At 36.5% G+C, this 27,658-nt stretch overlaps 1 protein-coding gene across 3 annotated transcripts in view; it reads right to left on the reverse strand.

Moving 5' to 3' along the window:
- UPF2 (UPF2 regulator of nonsense mediated mRNA decay) overlaps positions 1-27,658 on the reverse strand; it is a 67,405-nt gene that overhangs the window by 16,958 nt on the left and 22,789 nt on the right. For all 3 annotated transcript variants that reach the window (XM_054825833.1, XM_054825843.1, XM_054825822.1), the window contains 11 exons: positions 21,095-21,203; positions 19,779-19,892; positions 18,562-18,678; positions 12,602-12,787; positions 11,863-12,066; positions 10,943-11,218; positions 9,398-9,581; positions 4,445-4,584; positions 2,512-2,616; positions 1,547-1,645; positions 607-774 (listed from right to left, as the gene is read on the reverse strand). In XM_054825833.1, coding sequence (XP_054681808.1) covers positions 607-774; positions 1,547-1,645; positions 2,512-2,616; positions 4,445-4,584; positions 9,398-9,581; positions 10,943-11,218; positions 11,863-12,066; positions 12,602-12,787; positions 18,562-18,678; positions 19,779-19,892; positions 21,095-21,203 — 1,702 coding nt within the window. The remainder of the gene's footprint in view (positions 1-606; positions 775-1,546; positions 1,646-2,511; positions 2,617-4,444; positions 4,585-9,397; positions 9,582-10,942; positions 11,219-11,862; positions 12,067-12,601; positions 12,788-18,561; positions 18,679-19,778; positions 19,893-21,094; positions 21,204-27,658) is intronic.

Consider the following 27,658-nt stretch of genomic DNA (forward strand, 5'->3'; position numbering starts at 1 on the left):
TTGGCTGCATGAAGCAAGGGGTTTATTTGTTATATCAACATGACTTCCATCTAAGTTTTTCCAAGAGATTCACTCAGTGCATTCCGGAAGAGTCCCCTAAAAAAGCCTTCAGAGATAACGACTTTTTTTTTCCCCAAGTTGAACAAATACAACCAAGTGGCAGTTACTTAGGAAATGGAATTTAGGAAACACCATATATCTTTATTTGAAGCTAACTGTGTTTTCAGAAAAATCTGTAGAATCTTGAAGATGCTGGAATATTCTTTATGCTTTTTTTTTCTCTTCCCTTTAATTTCCACCAACCGCAAGTGTTCATCTTCAAGAACTATGTTTAAAATACACATAGAACATACCACTGTCCCACTGGGGTGATCACAAAATGGAATTAGTAACAGTACAATTTAACCACAGAATTTTCCCACATCATTTCTATTAACAACCAAGAATTCCAAGAAACTACACAAAATTAAAATGCCTGCATCCTAATCTGATAAAAGGATGAAGAAACGAAAAATTCTGTGACTTAAAGCCACAGAGTGTGACTTTCAGAAAAGTGAAAGGATTTTATGTATTTAAGCAATATCTATACCTCACATGAACTCTTACCTGCTGTTTGTTGCCTTTTCGTGTTAACATGACAAATGGCATTGTGTCTCCAGACTCTGACTCTCCTTCTCCACCTCCAAGTGGGGGACCCTTCTTGAGCTGACTTTTGAGATGCAGAGGAATAGCAACATCCAGCTGATGTACTTTAACAGATTCACCACTCCGTTGCTATTGAAAAAAAAAAGTTCTATAAAGGATCACATGCTAAAAATGTCAGTCTGGCAACGTTCATATTTTCATGACTGAGAAAAGTTTTAACCTTCCAAGAAAACAGAGTAATATATAAATAAATGTATTAGGCTTTATGACATTTTCCTTTGATTTCCTTGCTTGTGAAGGAGAAAGTTACAGGGATGGAATACTTCAAATTTCAAAGAAATTTTAGATAGCCTAACCTTGTAAGGAAAGAAATCGACTTGATTAAACACATTTGAGAATGGGACATTCGACACTCAAGAATTTTTTGTAACATGTTATTAATGTATTCCTCATACAGGGCTTGCAAGACTCAATATTTAAATATTTACCAGATGTGACTGGGGGGGGGAAAAAACCCCACCAAAAATCTCAAACAGGACTTACAGGTTATGTAAATTTAAATGCAGCTACATTTTAAACATATTAAAACCTAGGCCTGGATAGTCTAGGATAAAATCTGAAGCACAGCATAGTATCTGATGCAGCTGTTATTCACCCAATAAAATATCTGTCAGCATGTCATATATTCAGTGAGCAAACAATGCAATTAACAGCTATTTTACTAAAAGCTACTTATCCAAACATGTCGATTGCAGAGAAGAGGCCACAACTAAGAAAAAAATACCATGTTCTTTAGTATGGTAAGCTATACATCAATCTTATTTCCTTGAAAAAACAAATCAAATACAGTTAGCTGTACAGCAAATTACATTAATTGCATTAAGAAAATAAATATTTATACCTGAAGATTTTCCAGCATCATTTTATCCAATGCCTGAATGAAGTCCTCATCTTCTGCACAAGGGACATGCTTAAGGCCTCCTCCTTTAATCATTACTTCCTATTGCAATGGGAAAAAACCCTTCTATTACTCTACATCCAGAAATATGAACATTCAGTCTAGAAATAAGGGGAAAAATAGCCTCACTGCTTCCATATCATAAATAATCAAAAGCTTAAAAAAAATTATTAAAGTTTTCAGCCTGGATTACTTTCTTGAAATAGTTTCTGATGTTTATTGCATCAATTATGAAGGCTGGCCACTCATAACATTCTGACATACTAGTCTATGTGTACAGATGCACGTTCTAGATGTAGCAACAAAGAAAAGTCTCTATCCCTACCACACCTATTTTTTCCATTCAGTCCATACAGTTAGATGATCTTGACAGATACTATTCTTCAGTATTTGGAAAGCACATGACAACAAAAGTGCTTGAAGTCAGTACCCCGACACATTGCTCTATAATGATCATTACTTTCATTTCTATGTAACTGTAATGTAGGCTCAACCAGATGGGTTCTTTTGCTACAGATGTTATAATCTACCAGTCTCAAATCTGTATTTGTTTGTCTCCTTTTCAGTTTTGACATCTAGTGAAGAGTAGTCTACCTTGTTGTACCGTATCGGTTTGCTATATTGTTGGCATTGCAAAACCATAATTTATGCAATCATTTCCAGTATAGCTACCTGTGAAAGTAAACCGTCCTGTGAAAACATGTTGTAGTAAAGTTGATGGCATAAATATTTTCAGAGGGTAATAATGGAAGTTTGCAAATACAAAAATAAGCTACTGAAAGAACAGTAAAAAGCATTCTTGCCATGTTTTCCCAGATATGTTTTGTAGCAGCATTGGCAAAAAGCATTGAGTAAAGAAAACCAAAGATGCAAAAGTCAATTCACTTATCTAAAGTAACAAGACATACTGTATTCTCCTCATCGGTTTCATTTTCCTTATTGGAGTCTGTAAGATAATCTGTGTTTTCTTCCTCCTCTTCTTCACCTTCTTCTTCCTCATTGTCAGAGCCCTCCTGAAACATTCAATTTTTAAAATTTGAGAACAGAGTAACTTCTGACTGTTTTAAAACAAAAAAGATCACTTTTATCTGATTCCTCATACATGTTTTCTGCACCTTTCCTACCCTCTTCCCATCCGAACATGGTTAGTTCAATTCAATCTTAGTAAATTTGTTTATGTTTTATATTTAATGGTTCAGTCTGAACTCACTGGGCTTTACCTGACACTTTCACAAACATACAGCAAAAAACTGGGAGAAGTGGCTGATACACCAGATGGTTGTGCTGCTGCTCAGAGGGAACTCAACAAGCTGGAGGAATGGACTGACAAGAACTCATAAAGTTCAAAGGGACACACAAAGTCCTGCACCTGATGAGCAACAAGCTCATTCACTAGCACAGGCTAGATGCTGCCTGTCTGGAAAGCAGCTCAGCAAAGAAGGACCTGGGGTCCTGGTGGAGAATAAACTGACCAAGAACCAGCAATGCACCCCTGCAGCAAAGGCAGCTAACTGCATTCTGGGCTGCATTAGGAAAAAGTGTTGTCGCCAGGTCAAAGGAGGTAATCCTTCCTGCCTGCTCAGCACTGGCAGGACACATCTGGAGTCGCTGTGTCCAGCTCTGGGTACCCCAGTACAAGACAGATATTGACATACTGGAGCAAGTCCAACAATAGGTCATGAAGATGATTAAGGGACCGGAGCACCTGTCAAAGGGGGAGAGGCTGAGCGAGATGGCCTTGTTTAGCCCGGGAAATAGAAAGCTCAGGGTGGGGTGGGAGATCTTCTCAATGTGTATAAATAACTGAAGGGAGGGAGTAAAGAAGAATGAGTCGGACCCTTCTCAGTGGTGCCAGTGACAGACCCCTCTGAGGTAATGGCCACAAGTTGAAAAATTTCATTTAAACTCAAGAAAAAAAGGCCGCCTTTACTGTGATGGTGTTCAAACACTGGAACAGATTGCCCAAAGAGGTTGTGGAGCCTCCATCCTTGCAGATATTAAAAACCTGATTGAACATTGCCTCAGAAAACTTGCTGTAGATGACCTCTGCTTTGAGCAAGGAGGCTGGACAAGAAGATCTCCAGAAATCCTTTCCCCACCCCCCCAACCATTTATGATTCTAATCATATTATTAATTTGTAAAGGCACAAACTCAGCCAAACTTCAGGAACTTCAATGCTCAGAGGCACAGACTTAAAGAAAGCTTACTAGTAAAACAACCAACCCAAGCATAAGGAGAAAAAAAGTGTTTCCTATTTCCTTGATAAACTAATTTTCTCATAACACTACCATTATCATGTCAACTTTGCTGTGTCATAGTGACAAGTTAGAATTTCTATGTACATGTCTGGTTTTTATATTGTCTCCACCATTTTTGATTCAAAAGATTACTGGCACAGTAAACAAGGAAGGTTGTTATGCTCTGTAAATCTTTTATTTATTCATATTATACAGGCATACTCGGAACACCTGTTATTTTTTCCTACATAACTGCTTTGACATCTAGTCAATACATTTGCTTCTACAACAGATAAAGAAGCTATCTGAAAGTTTTTTCATGCCAAAAAACTGAAGGCCTCTTTTTGTTGAGAAGCAGCACACACCCTGAGCAAAGTTGTCAGGTTCAAGTTTGTGCCACAGTTCTTCTGGAATAAATCTCAGACACTCAGTATTCACTTTTCCATATACACAAAACTGGGATGGAAATATCCTGACTTGTTTGTGCGTACCCACATTTCAACTGCTAACTCTGTGACATAGAAGGGCTTTAGCAAGCAATGAGTAATCAAAATATTAATTTCTCTTTTTTTAATGCAAGGCAAGGTAAATAATTAAGTTCACCTCTTCCTCTGGCTCATTTACTTCACTTTCATTTCCAGATTGTTCCTCTGTCTCTGCTCCACCTTCCTCCTCCTCCTCATCCTCTTCCATATTCTCTCCTTCCGTAATGGAATCTTTGGAATCTTTGTCATTCACAATTCCTGAAATTTAGAAAAAGAGAAAGAATTAGAACAAGGAACTAGAACAAGAATTAGAACATTAGAACACATATAACCAAGTGGAAGATCACTTCAAAAGTCCATTGTTACTGAACACTAAAACTTCCAGTGGGTCATAATATTCAACTTCTGAATGAAACATTTTCTATATAGCTACCTTACTTGTAAAGGGTAATAACTTCCCTGCCAGAAAAGGAGAAAAAAATTATGGAAAATGTTTAAAGTCTCCCATAAAACAGCAATCAAGAAGCTGCACTCTGCAAATGCTTCAAAATACCCTCAAACTAAACATGCCACCTTATGAGACATGCACTGAAATATGAGCACTAAATTACAGATGCTCTACAAAACCAGCAGAACCCAGAAGACATCAAGACTCTGCAGTCTTAGTTCCAGTGCTTCATACTACTGTCAATTAGCAGTTTTGAAACAACACTTTTCTCAGCCTGTAATAAACTTTTCTGACTCTTTTCTAATGCTCCAAGGCTGAGGAGGATGTAGGTGCCCATGTAAAGTTTTTAGAAAATCAGAGTCTCTTCCAAAAGTACTACCTAGTGTGCTCATCCTACTTTTAGACAGAACCGACAGTTCTTTCACTGCATTTTAGTTCATCTTGCAGTTTTCTTTACTGACCTGCTTGCCACCTCTGTCATAGAATCATAGAATGGTTTGGGTTGGAAGGGACCTTAAAGCCCATCTAGTTCCAACCCCCCTGCCACGGGCAGGGACACCCTCCTCTAGACCAGGTTGCCCAAAGCCCCATCCAACCTGGCCTTGAACACTTCCAGGGAGCCAGGGGCAGCCACAGCTTCTCTGGGCAACCTGTGCCAGTGCCTCACCACCCTCACAGGGAAGAATTTCTTCCTAACATCTAATCTAAATCTCCCCTCCTTCAGCTTGAACCCATTCCCCCTTGTCCTGTCACTACACTCCCTGACAAACAGTCCCTCACCACCTTTCCTGTAGGCCCCTTCAGATACTCATAAGCTGCAATTAGATCTCCCCAGAGCCTTCTCTTCTCCAGGCTGAACAACCCCAATTCTCTCAGCCTGTCTCCATAGGAGAGGTGCTCCAGCCCTCTGATCACCTTCGTGGCCTCCTCTGGACTCGCTCCAACAGCTCCATGTCTCTCCTGTACTGGGAACCCCAGAGCTGGATGCAGTACTCCAGGTGGGGTCTCACAAGAGCAGAGTAGAGGGGCAGGATCACCTCCCTCGACCTGCTGGTCACGCTTCTTGTGATGCAGCCCAGGACACGGTTGGCTTTGTGGGCTGCAAGTGCACATTGCTGGGTCATGTTGAGCTTCTCATCAATCAATACCCCCAAGTCCTTCTCCTCAGGGCTGCTTTCAATCTATTCCCCGCCCAGCCTATAGCTGTGCTTGGGATTGCCCCAACCCACATGCAGGACCTTGCACTTGGCCTTGTTGAACTTCATGTGGTTCTCAGGGGCCCACTTCTCCAGCCTGTCCAGGTCCCTCTGGATGGCATCTCTTCCCTCCAGCATGTCGACCACACCACACAGCTTGGTGTCGTTGGCAAACTTATTGAGGGTGCACTCAATCCCATTGTCCATGTCGCCAACAAAGATGTTAAACAGTGCCAGTCCCAGTACTGACCCCTGAGGAATGCCACTCGTCACCATTCTCCACGTGGACATCGAGCCGTTGACCACAACTCTTTGAGTGCGACCATCCAGCCAATTCCTTATCCACTGAGTGGTCCATCCATCAAATCCATGTCTCTCCAATTTAGAGACAAGGATGTCATGCGGGACAGTGTCAAATGTCCCTCGAGATATTTAGTTTACTCTGTGTGTAAGGTATCAAGTGCAGCTCCCTAAACCTCTGCTTTCTTTCAAGAAGGTATCCTTCAATGTAATGCCCTTATCTATACCATTCCCACAGTAGTGAAAAAAAGTTTTAGTTTCTTTCAGTGCTTCAGTGTCCAATTAAGTCTTAGATATATATTTCAATTAGAATTGTTTTCAGAGAAAATATTGAACATGGTTCTGATTCAGGAAAAAAATGAAGATCTGTTTTTAGAGAACAGTTATTACAAAAATTAAGTCATCCAATGCAAAAAAAGAACAAACTTCCAGTATACACTATTGTTCTCATGCATTCTTCTAATCTTTTTTTCATTAATTTACAAAACCACTTAATCCTCCAGAGAATCATGGTTTGAGCTAGCAGGATGCTATGTTGACACCAGCCTTCTGTGACACAGCAGATCTAAGCCAGGAATTTTTCAAAGATTTTACTAAGGAGTCAATACAGTTACTATACAGTTCGTCATTCATATTCTGACATTATACCAACCATACTTTGGGTTGGCCGTTAGCTTAAAGTTTTTTGGACAGCAAAAGACACATCCGTTCTGTGCTCATAGCACTCCATTTGTTCTTCGCATATGGCAGAGAGCAAACAAGCAGCAATACATGACTCTTAAGCGGAAGTCTAGATTCTGAATATAGAAGTGGTTTGGGGCATACCAGATTTTATTTTTTTAATTTTATTTTTTTTGCTCCAGCTCCAGATGCCTTTAAGAGATGCAATACACATACAGCCAGGTCTCTTTACAAAAATTTGACTAAGATCACAAAGCTTAGCTTTAGGAGGAGGTGAATCTTTACAGCCATACTTGAATTAGACAAAACTCAGAAATAAATTATATATATGGCTGTATGGTAGTTATTGAGGATTTCAGTTCTGTGTGAACACACACTCTTCCTCCTTCATATTTCCAAAGTTTCAAAGCATTCTTTTTTCCCCCTATTTAAAAACACTGTGCTTTTCAAAATCTGTGCTGCTCCATAATTACACAAGAGTTTCTTTTGAATCACTCAGTATATTCTCACTAGTACAAAAAAAAATCACCAGAGCAGCACAGGAACCAACAGTCAGTCCCCAACTCAAGGTCTGCAAGCAACAAGCCACCCCACTGTTCTGCCTAGAATTACACATCAAACTGATAAAGAGCAAAGCACATCACAGTGTTCAGCACAAAACCTTCTCAGTGTTATTGTCCATAGGCCGAGGAATGGTGGGGACAAATTGATCAAGCACTGCAGTTTTACTAGAGCTTCTACTAAAGTATTAAAAACCTTATTTCCTTCAGATATGCTTGCACCTATCATCATAACCCTCAAAGATCAGAAAGGCAGATGACAGCCTTCTTGAGACCACCTTCAAACAGTCCGAATAGAAGGACTAGGAATTATCCCAGCCTATACTGATGTTTAATAGCAAGCAATACCAACATCAAGAAAAGCAACATACTTGGTGGGGACACATGACAACTCCCTTTTTAAAGGCTGTACTATAGACAGGCTTTGCTCGTGCCAAAACACACACAGTAAAATGTCCTCCAACACTTACATTCAGTGACTATATCTCCCCCTTAACTACACCAAATTCAACTGCTATAGTGGTGGTGATTCAGAGAACAGAATGATATGTAGGAAGAAAGTGCCGAGTATCTTTCAAAAGAATATTATAGTTTATGTAACTAGTGGTAAATTACTTCTCAGTTATTTTGAGAGCATAAAAGCCAGTAATTTAGATCATACTATATGAAAATTTTTATCTGCATTTCAGTTGCTACATAGGTAATTTTAAGGCATGTCAATTAAATGAACAGTATATTAAAAATATAAATTCCTCCTAAACCAGAAGTTGCAATGCTTCACCTGGCAATTACACATACTTATCCCACAGGATTAAAGGTTTATTCTTAAAAATTGAACTCGTCCAACTAGATGAAGTGCTTGTAAGACTGTAATTAACACTTATAAAGTGTAAAATTTACATATAAAAGCTTTTCATAACCAAGGCTGTCTTCAAAGAAAAATGGAATATTAGAAAACAACTCCATTTAGTAAGAAATGAGCACAGTAGTATCCAATAATTAGTAAGAACTGATACGTACAAAACATTTAAAAGTTAATATGATAGTAGTTTTAGATACATACACTAACCAGTATTTCGTCAACTGAGCCCAGCTTTTTTCTCCTGAAATTGACTGATTTTTAACACAGCAAGATTTATAAATGTATATCACTTTAGTTTTAGCAGGAACTACAAGCTAGCACACCACCTAGACAACAGATACATTTTAAAGAAAAAGCTCTAATTCATGAAAAGGAAATCATTCTCTGGCCTCTACTGAAATGTAAAACCCATTCAGAATTATTCTAAAGGAAGTGTAAGGCTCAAAGTACCCAACAGCATTTTAAAAGCAAAACATGTTCTTCTATTGTAGTCTTACACTAATGTTTGACACAGCAGCTCTAGTCAAATCTAGAACTGGTGAAGAAACAAGAGTTGCAAGCAACCAATCTACCAAAATGACCAAGCTGGTTTCCACCAGTGCTCACCAATCAAGAGGCTGCAGTAACTGAGAGCACAGATATTCCTTGCTGTTTGTATTAGACTGTGCTTCCTAAGTTTTTCTGACAAAATTCATAGTTTGCTTCCTCATCATCTGCACCACACTACTCCATATACTAATACATATATACACACACACTCCCCCTCTCCAAATACTACTATATTAATCATATTCCTATTTACTTATTTTAAAAAACCCACTCAATCACTTCAGAGTTATGGAGATTCTATATGATCTCTATGGTGATCAGAAAAAGGCAAAGGAGTTACAAAAATATTTCTATTATGAGAATAAAAAGATCATATTGTGATAATAACAATAGCTGCCCATCACCATACAAAAGATAATTTTCAGAACTACAGGAATTGTCAAAGAGACCTCACTTCCCTTGCACATTTTCTTACCCAATTTTATTAAGAATTCTCGTTCCAAGTCTTGCACCTGTCTGATAGCTTCTTCCAGAGAATTGCAGAGCTTTATCTTTGGTCTCAGCAGCTCCAGTGTATCACTGATCATATAGTCTATGTCTATAGGAAATGGGTGGTCTTTTGTCCAAACATCCAGGCTTTTTTTCCACCAAACATACCGCTAGAATATAAAATATTCAAATAAGTTATATGCACACTGGCATTTATAAACTATTTAACTTACAAAGTTTGCAAAAGCCATGTTTGTACGGTAGAAACCACAAAGATTTCACATCACTACTCTCATTTCATACTGAAAATGAAGTAGGACTAACAGAACGTTTATTAAAAAGGTGACACAGTCAAAAGGAACACATTGAAAATTCTAAGGTGTAACAAAAATATGACTTCTTCACTGACAAGTTTATTTTGGGTTAAAACTAGGACCACACTGTATTTCAAAAAAATCATTTTACATCTCAGAGATGAAGGATATGCATCTGGCAGGCCTGAAATAAGTCATTATCACCTTAATTTTTTTAATATCCTTCTTTTAGTATAATTTAAAGAGAGAAGCAGAAAGAAAAAAAAATTAAGTCCAAAGAATTTTAGCATGAACTCCATGGACTGGAATTCCACATTCGCTCAGAGGAACCTATTCCAGTGTTTGAACACTCCTGCTATAAAATCTTTTTCTCCCCCTTACATCTATTGAATCAGAACTTTCCTTGCTGCAACTCGTGACCATTACTTCTCATCCTCTCACCACACATGCCTGAGAAGTATCCGATTCCTCCTTCTCTACAAACACTATTAGCCAAGGACAGCAAACTAATTAGCATTCTCTTCTCCAAGCTGAGCAAACCCACAATGTGAGATCCAAGAGCTTCCTGATCAGTTTGGTGACCCTCCATGGGACTCAGCTCAGTTTGCTGATGTCTCTCCTCTCATCTACCAGGGAGCCCTGAACTGGAAACAGTGCTCCAGGTGTGGCCTCAAGTGCCAAACAGAAGGGAAGGGGAAGAAAAAAAAAAGTAAATAGAATCACTTTCTTTGATCCACTGGCTACACCCTTGCCAACACAATACAGTATGCTGTTGGCCTTCATCACCCTAATGGTGCAGAACTTAATGTCACATTCATACAGTCCAGGAATCCTGGCTCTATTCCTGCAAAGCTGCTTTCTAGGTAGTCAGTGCCAGGCAGAATTGTTGCATGGAGCTATTCCATCCCCACTGGAAGGCTTGATACTTACCATTACTGGAATTTTCAAGGTTTCTGTCGTCAGCCCATTTTTCCACTTGCTGAGACCCCCTGAAGGAGGGAACCTAAGCCCTTCAGTGAATCAACTGCTACCCCAGTGTTCTGCTAGTTTGTTGGAACAGTAACATCAACATAACTGAACATACATGTCACTTTAAAATAAAACTGCTATCAGGGAGGATTCTAAAAATTAGAGTGCTAGAGAACAATGAGAGAAATATGTAACAGACTGACCTACATTAGCTTGTTAAAGTAATCTACAGAACTAGTTTAGAATACCTGAAAATATACGAGGAAACAATCAAGTTTTCGTTTGCTAGATCCTCTGTCAAAATACTGCCCACAGGTATCGAGGATTGTACAGACTAGTCTGATTCTGAAAAGATGCTCTGGAGGATCCAGTGGACTAGGGCTACCATCAGGGTTCACACCAAATGATGTGAAAGAATACAGAGTTCGAAATATTACAGCTGATTCCACCATTCGATAATTGTAAAGCTCCCCCAAAAACTTGGCACTGCTGATTCGCCGCTGGTTAAACTTTGGTTGGTTAACCTTTATCAAAAAAACAACAAAGAAAAATCACTTAATCATGCAGATATAATAGAATCTTTGTAAAAGGTCGTGGACTTTTGTTTGGGTTTTTTAGTTTTATTTTAAACTGATGAATTCATTATAATAAGAGATGGTTATTTACAGCTATGCACACAACACAAAATTAAACTTTAAAAAGTACTGAAAGTATTTATGAAAGCTGGTCAACTAGTAGTTATTATAAAGTTCAAATACATTTAACATATTCTACCTCAAATCTATAATGATTTTTCATTGCCCAAAGAATTCTTGTTAACTATAACCCCTATCAAAATATGGACTAGTCTCCAAAGTTACTTGAAGTTGCATGAATCTGACTGTACTGTGCAAGAATAAATTGTATCCCCTTACTATAATAAGGGGGGACAAAATAGCTGTCCTAGTAATCTTTGCAGTTTGTTGGGCGTTTTATTTTTTTTGGGGGGGGGGGGGGGAGAAGTTGTTTTTTTTAATTCAAATAAACCTACATAAAGCAAACAACTGAGGTAGAAAAGTCAGACAAAAAAAGGAATCCAAGGATTCTTTTCTTTGAGCATGATTATTTTATTGCTTTCCTTTCAAGATAAACTGATGAGTATGGCTTAATAAAAATGTTGGTTGGTTACCTCCATTCCCAGTCGAATATCCTCTAGCACTCCATCCACAACATGGATTCCGACATCTTCCTGGTAAAGAACCAACCCTGCTAAGAGGTTGGCTACACAGTGAATACTATTATATTTCACATTCCAGATGTTGATCATACAGCATATAACATAGTCTTTTACTTCTGCATCCTGCCAAGGCAGCTTGCGCATCTGTCTCAGGACCTAAACAAGTTTTAAGACAAGCTTAACATTTTAGCAGGCAAAATACCAAGATATTCACTGCCATCCCCTCTTTTTCAGGGTTGTGATGAAACCCCTGAAAGCATTCTGCAAGCAACCACACGCTCTTTTTCAAGCATCCTCCAGATCTGCCAAAGCTATGGAAAACTTTATAGGTGTAACCCAACTGCTGTCCTCGAACTACTAATCAAGCTGTCCAAATCTGTTCCATAATTTCCTTGTTCTTACAGTCTGTATTTAACTGTAGTCTTTTGCTCTGAATGCAAGATATTTAGTACAAAGATTCTTATTTCATTCTCTGTGTGTTCAACACTTAACAACTGTGGAGAATGCAGGTGCACGACTGGAGCTTCCGTGCATTACAATAAAAGAAACAAAACTATCTTAACAATCAAGGACACAATCCCTCTTCCTTGCAATTAAAAAAAAATAAATTATAACCCTCCCCAAGCCCTTTGAAAGTTAATACTACATCACTTCCAGTAAAATCTGTATCAAAGATTTCAAAAGGATTTACCTTCTCTGTGGTGACCTTGGAGAGATCCTTGTAAAGAAGCTTACGAATATATTCCTGCAAAGGAGGACGTTTTTTCTTCACAGTTTTTTCAGCTGGAGGAGGATTACAGTAGTAGTAGGCATTTTCCACCATTGTAACATAGCGCGCATCTAGATGCATTGCTTGTTTTTTTCTCATCATTTGTTCCTGGAAGTAAATACGAATAATCAGTTAAAGACGTCGACATACTACATTCTCAAGCCAAAGGCTTTTACAGTTAAGTCTGGGATAAAGGAAACATGAAAGGTTGCAGAAAAGGAAGTTAAATGCTTGGGTAGGGACACGAAAGGACAAAGCATATATATAGTTCTGTGTTGCTATTTCCAAGGTTGCTTTTCTTTACAATCTCTATTTTTATAATGGTTCACCTGTAGTGAAAAAGTTTCAGAGAAGTATTTAAAGTTTAACTTGAAATCTAAATGTTACTGTTTACATAAATGTTTAATAAGATTATTAGCCACTCTATTCAAAACATGATTTTATTTAACTAAAGCAGCTGAAATACTGATTTCTTGACACAAGCATAGTGAATCATCATAAGAGTGGCAATCTACTTTTTACAATATGTGATTCCAGAAGGTTTATATTGATGGTTTCACATGAATTTTCAATGGTTTAGGCAATGGCATTTTTCTTATTACATGCTCCATTGTTGCTGTTTACCCAAGCAGAACAGACTGCAAGGAAAACAGTACCTACCATAAAGTAGTATCTCAGGGGAAGAAAATAAAAATGAAAAAAAAAACCAAACAAAAAAACCCAAAAAAACAGACAAGCTAAAGGTTACTACATCAACACTAATTAGTGTGCTTAATTGTCAGGAAATTTCCTCACTGAATACCACCTTTTCTCCATACTTCATTTTGGATATGTACTTAAAGATTTATCTTGCGGGCTTTAAAAATTTATTGGATCTAAAAACTCTGTACAAGAACAAAACCAGCAGTTCTAAGCTACTGATTTTTACAGTTAAAGATGAAGATGAGCTTAACTCCATTACAGAACTTTTTTTATACACACGTTTATATATGTGTGTAATTCTAGAAATTGCACTAGATTTTTATTTACATTGTAAAATCCCATGTATTCTAAAATCACTGTAAGGTGGTTCAACAGGAAAAGAAAACTATTATTTCATAGAGGTTGGCTACATAGTAATTTACAGCAAACAGATAAGCAAAAGTAAGGTGCAAGTACCATTTTATCACCGTACACAAAAGTTAGTACATATAATTCATGCAGCCCAGTAAAGTAATGGAAAGAGTTTAAACCTCCTTCGAACGTTGGTGAAGCAACCGAATTTTTCATTCTGGTGGACTTTCCACTAAACTTGAGTGATTTCAAGTTGCTTTTACAAGGCAGTAGTTCAGTTCAACCAAAACGTAAATATACTCAAACAGATCCTTAACCTTGAGTTTCAGCTGCTAATTCAACAGGGAAAAGTAGTTTTGTGTAACATAGTAACCCACCAAATAACATGATTTTCCTCATAGATTGTGTGCATCTATTGCCAGGAGGTCTCAATCTGACACAAAGCCTAAGGCATTTCATTTTTAACCTTTTCCATGACACAAATGGCCTCCGCTTTGATTCCCTAAATAAGGCTGTTGCTTTCCAAGTGGGAAGTTTCTCTCAAGTAGCAGCAAATTTACTTACAGGTGCTTAAGAGATGCACAGCGCTTTAATAATTGAGTACATAAACTGTTTCATGTGGGGAAAAACACTTACAGTGGTTTACAGGATCCAAAACCTTACCGTGTCATGTAAGTTAGTATTACTTAGTAAATTTTCTACCTTTTCTAGATGTATCAAGAGAAAAATACATTTCTGCTGCCTTATGACATTTCTAATGTTTTACTACAAACTGGAAAATGAAGTGGGGCAAAGTAAAGCATAACAGAGAAAATGGCAGAAGGACTTGCAAATAAATTTTGAAGAAACTAAACCTACATAATTTGTATGTTTTCCTGTGTTATAAGAAGTTGCATGTTTTACTGTCAATCATAGCTTGTAATTAAAATGTTTATTCCCAGAAAGGGCAATATGCACTACCCCAAGTCTGAAAATCACTGTAATTTAACATTTTTTGAACAATCCCAAGTATATATTCTAACTCTAAGTGGATGGTATTAGTCTTAAACTCTGTTAAAAGCCATCTCCATTTTGAACAACCACGTGTGTTCCAACCCTTTTTCACTTAAGGCATGAATTCAGATGGACAGGCAGGAAAGAAACTGTAACAATACATTGCCTACAATAACAAAAACCTTGACACATTTCAGAGGAAAAAAGCAAAACTTGCAGTATAAAGTGTTTTATGCTAATGAACTACTTTGGGTCTTCATTTTATAAGGCTAAAACGAAGAATTACAAAGGTAAAGCATTACATATGAAGATTAGGTTTCTGTTTTTCCTTTGATAAAGGGAGACAGATCACAAACAACATTAAAACATCCAAGTTAAAACAGTAAAAGGATTTTTTTCCCCCTTGATGAGTAACAAAAACTTCTCTGTATATAGTGCATATTGCAGATCCATTTCAAAATAAAATCTCGTGATGTGCTCTTCTGGTTAACAGTCTTGCTCATGCCTCCCACAGTTCAAAAAACTGGTAATACCAATTTGCATTGTGAGAAACAGAATTAATTTTTGCAAATCAGCACAAAGTGACAGTATAGGCACCATGTAAAACCTAACAGACAGAAAAAGCCCAGTTCAGAAAAACATTTCAGCATGACTGACAGTTAAATTATCAGATTGTAACACAACACTGAAACTGTTCAGCTCCTCCTCCCCTTTACTACCTACACTGTTCTGCCCTTCTACTTGTTCTAACAGTTCAAAACCAAAATTTTAGATTTCTTGGAAGCACACTACTAGTAGAGTGAAAAAACAATTTATTTTAACTACAAGTAATTACTTTGTCACAGCCTGTCTGTACAATGTTCTCCCATGTGTTCAACTGCACCTACAAAAGGAGTCACCCTGAGAAATGAGCCACTGTACAGCTATAGTTCCATATGTTTATAAATATAAGTGATCTTGCTTTAAAGCTTAAAGACAATGTGACACAATTGTCTTAAAAGGATTAAAAATGCATCAGAAAGCTTTTAATACCCAAACTTTGAATATTCTTTTAACAAGATCACAACAGCATAACACAAAAATTTGACATTTTAACACAATTACGTTACAGAAACATAGATCAAGTAATGCTGCTGATCTTCCTTCCAAAGCACCAATTCAAATAAAGCAATCCTAAAGCCATTAGTTTTACATTAATATTTTAAATTACATAAAAAGGACACTGAATTTGAAAGACTTGCCAAGAATTATGAACAAAAATAAACATTGCCATGATAAAAGAAGAATCTTTAAATAATTTGCAAAACATAACAGTAGTTCCACAAACTGATCCAGAACGTGATCAGTAAATGTTCCTCTAGAATAAGTCATGTAGTGCCGCTAAGTTTGTGGCACTCTTATAGAACACTTTAAAAGTAATTAAGGGAAAATTAATTATTAAAAATCCATTCTTAACTATGACCTTCTGCACATCAGGACAAAGTAATATTGTCTTTAATAGGAGACATGCAACCTGTTTGGCATCTTACTACATAGTATACCATCAGCGGTAAAGATTAAGACCAATAATTATTTAAAAGATCAACAGGCCTTAATTCTACCCATAAGAGTCATTGATAAGATCAGCTTTACACTTCTTTTTTCCCCCCACAAGAGCCTAATTAGCTTGCTTTGGGAATAATCTCTTGTACAGTTCACACTGAGCCATAGGATAAGCCTATGACCCAATTTGTACAATGCTATTTAAGTCAAAAGTAATCTTTGTAGTTTCAATAGGGCAACATTAGAAGATACATTTACTGAAATGGTTGTAGACTATACTATTTAGCCTATTTTACATCTTAATCAGTAAATATCCCAAACTATTTGCCATTTCTATCTTCTCCCAGTTCCTCAATGCATAAGAAAAGACTACTTATTGGAAATCTTGTGAAGCTTTAAGGCTCAGTTTGTGATTTGTCTTAGACTTCACAGTTAAGTCATGCTTAGCACTCATCCAGCAGATTTCAGCAATACAGCTAACCATCAGCATTTCTGTACTGCGTAAGACTAAAAGTAATCAGTAAGGAAAAGCAGCTCTGGTAAAACTTTTCCTGACTTCTAAAATTCTTATTAACTACCAAAAAGCAGCAGTAAAGTGTCTTTTAAAGATAATGGAACAGCACTTTCAGGGGGAAAATAGTTGATTATGGGAAGGAATACATTTAACAATAAAACACATCAGCTGGAAACCTTTAGGAAATTGAGAGAATCAAACCTTTCATGACACAAAGCACTCTGCAACAAAAAGCATGAGCCAAGAGCTTGCAGTTAATTTGTCCATCTCTTACCTCTTTGACTACACCATCGCAACAAATGCTCTGATATTCAAAGAGGTTCAGAAAAAACAGCATTTTGTGGAAAAGAAATTGAACAATATACCCAAGTACACAACAACTGCTTCTCCATTAACTCTACAGAATGAGAAGGGAGGCTACAGATTCAAGAGAAAGACCTGTCAAGCATAAGCCTGTGCTTTGATAAGAAAGGAGATAAATACAGAAAAGCTGTGAAACATCACTGTCAAGAGCCAGTGTCTCTAGAAAGAGATTCCAAACACTTAAACCACTCCCTTCCAGAAGGGCAAACTACATCCACTTTCTCCCCCAAACACAGCAGCTACTTTCTTTACAGCAGATATACATCTGTATTCTTCCCGTAGGGCACGAATTTGAAGGGAACATGAAAAAACCTAGTCAGCCATCTAATACCAACAACATGGTCTATTAGTTGGTCAGTATCTGCTCAAGCTGCTTCTAATTTAATGCCATTTCCCATTGCTAGTATTTACCTCTGAAGCACTTCAACCACATCTGACTCAGTCTCTTGCCACAGACAAAGGGCATTAGGATTGTCTCTCAAGCCAGTAAATATATTATTCAAGGCTCAAATTTACAAACTAAAGACAACCCAAAGCTAATCCTTGTTATTTTTAAATCTTTGCCAGTACTTACCTAGACTTACAGATACCACTTCTACCCTTAATTACCAATCTCTATTTCTAAAACTCCTTCCTCTAGTGTCTTCATAAACTTGTTCTTCAAATTTAGAACCCCTGATTGTCACACAGGGCACAGAAAACACCTCTTTCACAATTGTCTTTACCTCCAGTTAAAATATCTTAGAGTCTCCAGTTCTATTCACTACCATCTTTCCCCTCAAGGGAAAAGGCACATTCAGATACAGCTACTATAGGCTTTCAACCTCACCTCTGCTTTTCCACTACCTTGGAATTATTTGTAGTTCAAAAGCAATAGCTTTTTGCTTCAGAAATTTAATTCTTTATTTACATTTTCTTTAAGTCATGAATAAATTTACAGGTCAACTGGCATTCTCCAGAATATTTTCAGAAAACTGTTCTCACAGGAGGTGTAATGGCAGAGCTGAGACATCACTGGACAGGCTACAAGTAACAAGATGATACAAGTCCATAGGACTACAAACAAAGGTTGATAGTGTCAAAGTAGCAGTAGGGCTTGAACATACGTAACACCAGTCCACCTTGAACTCCATTCCACAACAAGGACACAAGATTTCAGGAAAACTGATTCATTTTCCTCCCATACATGTCTCTGTTTTTATTAAAGAATCAAGAACTTTATCCTCCCTGAGCACTCAAATAAAACTTTCATTAAGTTTTCACTTACTAGTGCTTGAACACTGTAACTGATGATTAAGATATTAGTCACAATCATCATTATGGTCAGACCACAGCACAAAGCCAGAAAATAAAAGCAGTAATTGGTTTAATTCAGTGCATGACACCCTCCCCCATAAGACAATGAGTTTGCTCTTACCAAAAGAACACTGGTTCTTAAGTGAGATTCTGGTGATCTAAAAAGGAATCTTCCACAGGTTTCCAACAGAGTACATGCCATTTCAATATGGTGATGAGAAAAGTCTGACAGAAGCATCTGGTATACATTTATATAAAAAACACAGCATGTTAAACGAACTGCAGAAAACAGTAAGTTAGATCTACCACACATTATACTACTGTGGTGTTCCATAATCTTTAAGACAAAAAAGCAAATTGATTTCACTGATCAGATGTTAACAAGATTCAGAATATTCATCACATTAAAAAGTATTATAGGAACAGACTAGAACCCAAATTTAGGCTCCAGAAACCTGAAAAACAGGATGCTTCCTAAGCCTAGCATAAGACTACAATATTAAAACAATCACTATAATCTCTCCCATACCTCTTCCAACCTGGTCATATTTGCTTTAAAATTCCTGCTACTAGACTGAAAAACCACCAAATAATGCTGCACAAGGACATAATAACCTCAAAGCACATCTAATTTAATTTTATTAAGTTAAGCAGTATCTAAAAATCAATAGACCTTGGCATTTTACAATATTTTATAGATGAGAAAAATACGTGAGTATAGTTTAAGAATTCAGCTTTGATACCCAATGAGTCGATGAATAGAAACTGTTCCTAGAGGAAGTGATCTTAACCTGTGTGAGTCTTCAACCACCTTTTATAAAAGGCACTTTTAAAAAAAAAAATCTATTCTTAGTTTGAGTTATGACATCAAAGATAAGTTTGAATGTTTATCAGCACTAAGATGATATGCCTAGAGATCAATGCTTTCCAAAGACTTGTTTTGTTCTTCAAACAAAAGCATCTGCTAAAATGGCATATAAGCCTCTCCTTGTGTCACCAAAGTTTTCTGCCTCTATCTCCTGCCCAATATAATGAAAGTTTTGCAATATATAGCAGATGAATAATTAGCAACATCTACCATCGCTTTACAAAAAAAATATTAGTAATTTGGTTACGTCTAAAGGTGGAAGTTTATTTTAATATTACTACCATTGGAAAAATTTAAACATTCTAATTTCTAGAACAACTATAAAAGCCTCCTCATACACAGTAGCAACAGGCATCAGGGTTTAAAACATCCATTAATTCACTGCATATGATAACATCAGCAATAGATACAGGAAGCGGAATAGGCTGGGGATACATTATCAGCATGTACAGGATTATCATACCACTAACCTTTAAACAGTGGAGAGTATCATTTTTGGAGAACATCTTAAACTTGGTAAGTTCACCAATAAATCTCACAGTTTTATTCTTTGTTTCAATGTTGATCTGGTCCTTTTTTCTTACCTAAAAAAAAAAAATATTTGATTTTAGGCCCTCAAAAATACCTACCTCTTATAACTTACTTTGACCCAAATGTGTTTAATAAGCTTGGGAATTCAGAAGTATTTGATATTTGTTTGGTTCTTTATGCTCTACCTTTATCTATGACCAGTCTCTCTACAATCTTGTTTCTTCAGAAGCTTTTGAATTTTTTTCCCATCCCCTCAGCCTCCAAAAAACCTACTATACCTACAGTTACAGACTCACATCAACCTGGCCACCCCCCACACTGAAGTGGTGGTTAAACATTCTAGATTCTATATTTTTAGAATCAATAAGCAGTCTCTATATGAATATGACCACTTGTACAGTCCCTAAGGGAATATTAAACATTGACAGCTTTTTCAAGTCAGGTTTAATAAAGTGCAGACTTTTTTTTTTTTAAGTTTTCTTTTAAAATTCCTGATATCGAGCATAATTTTACTAATAAAGTACAAATTCATATCTATATCTAAACATAATCCGCAAAACACAAAATTGTATTTCTCCAACAGAAATAGATTTTCTGAGAACAAATACTTAACTTCAGATAGTTAAGTCTTAAGTAAGTCTGAGTAATTCATACACATTTTTAATTTCAGTATTAGAAAAAAATTTAATCCATACCATAAAACTCAGAAAACAGTGAAGGAATTATCATTGTGCACCATAACCAACTCTATTACAAAACTTAGAACAAAGTGAAAGAAACAACACTGAGAAATACATTTGTGAGGAATAAAAATTTTGGTTGCTGACAATTGTAAAATATAATTTAAATTAAGCACTACATTGTATTAGTAACCACTATATTACAACAGTGACCTTGTAGTGGGAAATGTGTTGTTAGAATAGGTCAGTTCTCATTTTAAATGCAAGTTATTAATTTACAGAAAATTCTTAATGCTCACAGTTGGAACAGTGTTTCTAATTTTTATGACTTTTGTTGTAACTCTTGTACAGTTCATTTTAATATATATGCAGACTTATATGATAAGTTGTAAAAAAAAAATCTTTTTAAATGTACAAATCTAGTATTCTAGAACAAATCCACTCAGATGACAAAAATATTCACTGAATTTAAGAATTAGCATCTAGATAATATCAAACAATATGTTATTCCCCAAAGGGTTACTATTATCAGATTGGTTACTTCGAATGCAAAAAACTAAATCAGTAGAACATACATGAAATCTGAAATCCCCTTTCAGCATGGAACAAAGGTCCTCTGCTACATCAGACATACAGGGATGCAATGTGGCAACCAGTCTTGCATAAAATGGTAGCAAATCCAACCTGCAAACAAAGGCAATGTTAAAATAAACAACTAATTTATAGGCAAAAAGGTATTTATGTCTACAAATATGGGTACCATTTTATTTGTGAAAAGAATTAGTGTGCATGTACTGACAGAACCATGTACATGCAATTTTATGGGCTCACACTTCAGAATGCAGTATCATTTAAAATTATTAATACAATGTGGTATACTACCACATGCTATTGGAATCCTTCACAGTTAATTTCCTTTCAAAAGTACTGCCTTAGGTGGAATGCCAGACACCATCTTAACTACAGAATTTGACCTTTAAGAAATTACTGGATACAAACAAAATTTAGATCCCTCTCAATATGCAAAAGGAAAAATTCTGCAGACAACTCCATTTGTTATTCAAAGTTTTTTGGGTTTTTTTTGAGTAGCAGCAGACATAACCAGGAAGGTAAAAACATCTTCTAAATGAATGTAGTAGTTACTACATAAAACAAAGCTCAGCAGATGTGATGTGGCAACCCTTTTCCCCCAAACTCACTCAGCACTCCCACAAATGATAATATTGCAAAATTTTCTACAGAACTCTCCTTATTTTCTTTTCTCTTTCCTCGATTATACCCATTTCATAGTATCACATGTTTCCCTTAAGGAATTTTGGAGGGCAATTTGTGTTTTCCTTAGTTTGTACTTTGTTGCTTTCCATCAAAGATTATCTGGTTGTAAAAATGGGATAAGTGCCCTTCAACCTGGTTTTTGGCATCATGTAACAGAACACAGAATATAATACAGCTGCATTGCATAAATGTGTGTGTATTACTTTTAAATGCAGAGAAGCAAACCACTCTGAGGCCTCATAATATCATTTAACAAGGTAAAAAAAGTATTTTTGCTTTATTTTCAGAACACAAGTTAATACTGTAAACAGATGAACTGTAGAACAAGCATACTGTTTTAAGTGGAGAGAAACATCTCAAATTTGCAAGTAAGAAGTTGCCTGTAAGGGGAAAAATGGATCTTGAGCTTACACTTTATGAAGTATTAAGGTTTTACCTACTGCTAGGGAAAAGAAAAAGACAAAGGAAAAAAAGATGCTGCCAAAAAAAAAAAAATATCTAAAAGAACAGTTGATACACAGAGCTTGCCCTGGCACAAAGTAAATCTGGAAGAGCATCAAGACAAAAAAACCCCAAAACAAAGCATGCATGACTGCCTCCCTTCTCCTTTCTACTGCTATGTCACTAGAGCACATTTTTAAGATCTTTAATATCCACTTGCAGACAGAGGGATAATTATGTATTTAAGTTGTGGACTAGAAGCACTGGAATATACCACCTGAAAGAGGCATAGCTAAGCAGTCTCCTGATAATACATAAAATTCCTGGTGAAACATTGCAGGTATCCCAGTTACCTATTTAACAGTTTTTATTCTCTCTTGTTAATCGATAACTGAAACAGTATTTACATTTTTCAAGTTTGTTGGAACACACCGTCAAGGATGACTAGCCACAGCAAATTACTACAATGTTATTAAGCATTTAGCCATTAACTCTGAGATGAAGTGAAAGTCTCATTACTTCACACACATACAAAAGCTAAACTAAAAGGGGACTTTGGCTGAATCGAAGAGGTGTAATTTAATTGAGGTGAGTTCAGTATGGCATCTGTTTTGAGACAAATAGCAGAAAGTTTTATTCTGGTCTGAACAAGTACGTGCTTGCTGACAGCTAATAACTTCATCTCTGTAAACTGAACATACCTGGGGGAAAATTAAAGTCAGAGCACATTGTTGTTATTCCTTCACAGAACACAAAAGGTTTCTTCATGGGGAAGAATATTAAGACTGTGTATTTCTAAATAGGTGAAATATAATAAGGAAAAGCCTTGGGTCAATTACTCTGAAATTGGCAATCAGAGATTGAATCTGTTCCCTCTCTCACAGGGGAGACAGAAATTTGTGTTCAGAAGTGGAGAGCTTGCAGTATCAGTGGCACCATCTACTGGTACCTGCATTAAGGCTTAATTAACTACAGTTTTTGTTTTCTCCAAAAGTACTTCTTTTTCTTGAGAAAGGGGGAAGAAATTAAGTAAAAAAACCCACAGTATTGCTTTCTCTTCCTGCTCTTCTACATTATGAAGCCCAATCTAGCATCAGGGGTGAGTCAGTTACTCTCGGAAGCCTATGTTAAGCACCCTGAATATAAACTACCATAAGTAAAAAACCCAGTACTTCTGACCGTTGTTATTTTGACCACATACCTTGGATCGAAATCTAGTCAACTCTGGATCACATGGGCTGCACTTCAGTGAAATACGTAAGAACGTATCTTTTTTGGTAGAAATGTTAGTTTATAGAAAGAAAAAGACATTGCTCAAAGTCCTAACTGCAATCTCTCTAGAATAGGTGCATCCAAAATTTTATACCCAGAAAGTGAAGGGAGCATTCTGGACATATTAACTGGGATTCTACGAGAAAGCTTAAAGAATGAAGCAATAGAGCAAGAACCCCTACCTCACAAGCAAAATCATAACCCAGATAAATGCAGTGTATTCAGAGGGCCTGAACAGGTACAAACTGCCACCCACCCTGCTCAGTGGGAAGAGAATGATGCTGCAGAATTGGCATGCTATCAGACAAGCACTTTTTGCTTTTGTTTCTTAGCTGCGGTGTAAACTCCTTATTTCAAGCACATCCTTCAATTTTAACCTCAAATGAAAGAGGCCACTGAAACACTGATAAGTTCAATTGAACGAAAATGACCTTGCTACTTAGGATTCACACGATAAGAAGCTGAAAGAACGTAGATATACAGGAGGCTTACATACTTGAGTTAGAACACTCAGAACTATTTAATGCTTGAGAAGCAGCTAACTGTCAAAGACCAGACAATAATAATGTAAAAAATTTCCATATGATGAACAACAGATCTCTTGCCTAGTAAACTTGCAACTTCATAGATCCCCATAGATGGGAACAGCAAAAAAATCAGAAGCTACAACAGCCCTTATTGACTGTTTAGTATTTGTCTAGAACTGTTTAGAATTTAAGGCCTAAAAAAGGATTTCAAACTTCTCATACTGAAGTAGAAGAAAATTCAACAAATTTGCAGTGTACAATTAAATATAAGTAATAATATGTATCTGTAAAGGAAGATAATTCAGTTAGCAAAGAATTACACATGAATGCCCCAAAATTGCAAGCAGTATGGATTAAATCACTGTACAGTCACTTTAGTAAAAACCATAAAGTCCTGAATTAAAAGGCTAATATTAGTTTTAAATCAATCCTCCAATGCAAATCTGAAAGCCACTTGTATACTAGCATTGAAAAATCTTGTAAAAAGGCTTTCTGTTCTGCTGGGTTGGAGGTTCAAATCACAGATGAAAATGTAAATGTGACCCAAAAGTATTCAACAGAGCAGTGCAATGATGTTGTATTCTAACACTAATCTACAGTTAAGGAAAAAACCTTTTTTTTTTTTAATTAAGTTTTCTGTCTTGAAGGATCCTGTATTTGTCTCAATCTATCCAACCCCAGTGGGAGCAAGAAAGCTCCCTGGCAATAATGCATAACAACTTTGACTTTACAGTGTCTGCATTACACCTCAAACATGAAACCAGTTTTGTACTTTCTCACTAAAATCGTTGTACCTGCACATTTCCTAAAACTGATTTCTCAAGAAGAAATAGAACTTACTCTGTTATTGAAATACCTTATTATGGCTGCCAACAAAATAGCTAGGCTTAGACAACATTATCTGGTATGCTTGGAGACTAAACACTTGGAAAATACATTGATTTATCTACATCCTATAAGGACACTGTTCCTCTGAACCTTTCACCAAAAAAAAAAAAGCAACACCCAACACACACCGAAAACAAAACAAAGAACCTCCTGAAGAACATAACCACACCAAGCTTTTTTCTCCCATGGTATCCTGGAGGGATATTGCAGAAATGCCTGGAATCATTAAAAACTAGCATGCAACACCCATAACTGAAAGTAAAGGCATGCCATTATGGCTCAGCGAAGAGATACATGAAGCAAAAACATTGTTAATGCATAGTATACAAGGCCTCAAGACAGTGTGTTATATAATTCTCTAAATTAATTTGTAGCGTTTTATAGCAACTGTTAGTGCTGTGTGCCATATACACACCTGGAGTTTTTCCACAAGGTTGATTTCAAGACAGAAAGCAGAACTGCTCCTTTACCAACTGCAGTAAAGCTAATTTAAATGTTGGGATATATGCCCTTTAAAGTCATCTGCACCTATGGGTAATTCAGCTGGTATTTTCATTGCAACTGTTTGTGGTTCAGAACCAGCAGCTCAGTAAAAATCCTATTTCTTCTGCTTAGTGGCCCAGAGATGAGCATCACTAATGCACACAAAAGAACTGCAGATATATACAACTGAAGATAAGCATCTTACAATTGGAAACTGGAGTATTCATTAGCCCAGTAGGTCTCAGACGAGACAGGAGAAAAAAGTATTAAAGAATTGTACACAGAATATTAATATTTCTTCATATTAAGAATTATTAATATTTATAATTAAACAAAAAGAGTGATCAGCTGAGCCATTTGCTTCAATATTAGTTCCACCTATTAAAGAATGGAACTGTCAGAAAGATAGCAGCTCCTTGAGCCAACCACACCATCTATCCTACTCTACTGAGTTCTACAGAAAAATTAATCCTTTTAAAATAATATTACTTTTAAAACAAATTTGTGGGATAAGGGAACTACCATTGGGAAGACAATGGTGGTAATGTGGAGACTAAGTTTTTAGCAACTTACCATCTTCCTAGTACAGCCTGATCAAAACCACTTTTTTTTTTTTTAATATCACAATACACTAGGAATTTAACTTTTGCTTTCATAGTGTCTGTATGAAACCACACCACTGAATTTACATATCATGTCAGTTTTGTCTGAAACTACCTCTTTTTCTTTGCATAATGTCAACAAGCTCCTTTAGGTCATTATCTAACACACTTCAGCGGATTATGTAAAGAAAATCACACATCTTCAAAGAGGTTCCAAGAGTAAATGATCAATTTGAGCAATCTGGAATCTACAGCACCAGGCAGAAATACAGAACAGTGGTACAAATATTACTGTACATTCACAGACAGCCATCAAGCCATTTCCATTTTGCAAAATTCTCTATTATGGCAGAGCTGAAGACAAAAGTTTAAGTCATCCTGCTGATTTACATTGCTGTAGGTATTCTAGGTTGTGTGAAAAAGTTCTTCTCAAATTGTGTATTGATGCATTTCATGATTACCAGTTGGCTGATAAATAGAAACGTTATTTCCTCTGCACCATAAGTTTGGGCTGAAGAGCATCTTGTTTTTAACACAGAAGATATTCAAGTGTGTGTGCCTCAAACGTGAATTACTGACAGAGGCGAAGTCTCCAAAGACTGAGGTGTCAAAATCATACCTTTTAAAGAAAAGAATATGCAAGAGAATGAAAGATTATGTGCACTTCTAATTGCAAAAACTAATTATCAAGGCAGAGTCAGGTTAATGCAGACAGTCAGTAAACAAACCATTGGTTTATACACAGCTAAGAGTGTAGGGTAATTAACACAGCAGATGCTTGTTACAAATGGGATGTAGAAATAGCCTAGAATTAAGGTTGAAAACACAGTGCAAGAAGTGATTAAAAGTAAGGAAAAACAAAACAACAAAGTCTGTTTAATCAAAGCAATAATCTACACGAGTTATGAGACAAAAAGGACACTCAAGAAACCATGTTTTTCCCCCAGTGCTAAAAGGGAATGGAATCAAAGTGGCATGAACTCTAACAGGAAATCCAAGATGATGAAACATGTGAAACTAAAAGCAGCATCAAAACAACCTCTGAGGAGAAATAGGGCAAGGTGGAGCAAGAAAAGTGACTCCTTCATAATTGCACTTAAGTTGCATCTATCTAAGGTACGAGTTTACCAGAGAGTAGAGAAATATATTGTGCCTCCAATGAATTTAACAATTTTATCTCAATATTTGTAATAATTTCTGTAAGCAAGACTCTTCCTGTAAGTGCAGAGACCTCTCTTACACAAAGAGAGACAAGGACAAATAACAAAATTCTACATGGAGCAATCTACAAGGACAGAAGAGGCGAGGCTCAAACTCTTATACTTCCTTTCTCTAAACTGGCTGGCCTAGAACCAGCTCTGTTCCAGAAGATAAAAGGCTATAATGGCTATGTACTATACCAGAACTAACATATCACAAGAAAATCTCCTTCCTAAATATGTTGCGCTCTAACTATTCACAGGTTCTCCAGAATGAAATATATCCTCCTTTTCTGATGGACAGTAGGTTTTGCTGTTTTCATGGCTGAAAGTCATGAAGAGATCCACTATAAACACAGAAGTACCAGCAAAGAGAAACTAAGTATGAAAAAAAAATTATACTGCTATGGCTAAATATTGTGAATTGCTTGATTTTTAATCCTAAATATTTC

This window comes from Grus americana, chromosome 1 (assembly GCF_028858705.1).
Source record: "Grus americana isolate bGruAme1 chromosome 1, bGruAme1.mat, whole genome shotgun sequence".
In the NCBI taxonomy this organism is placed as follows: domain Eukaryota; kingdom Metazoa; phylum Chordata; class Aves; order Gruiformes; family Gruidae; genus Grus; species Grus americana.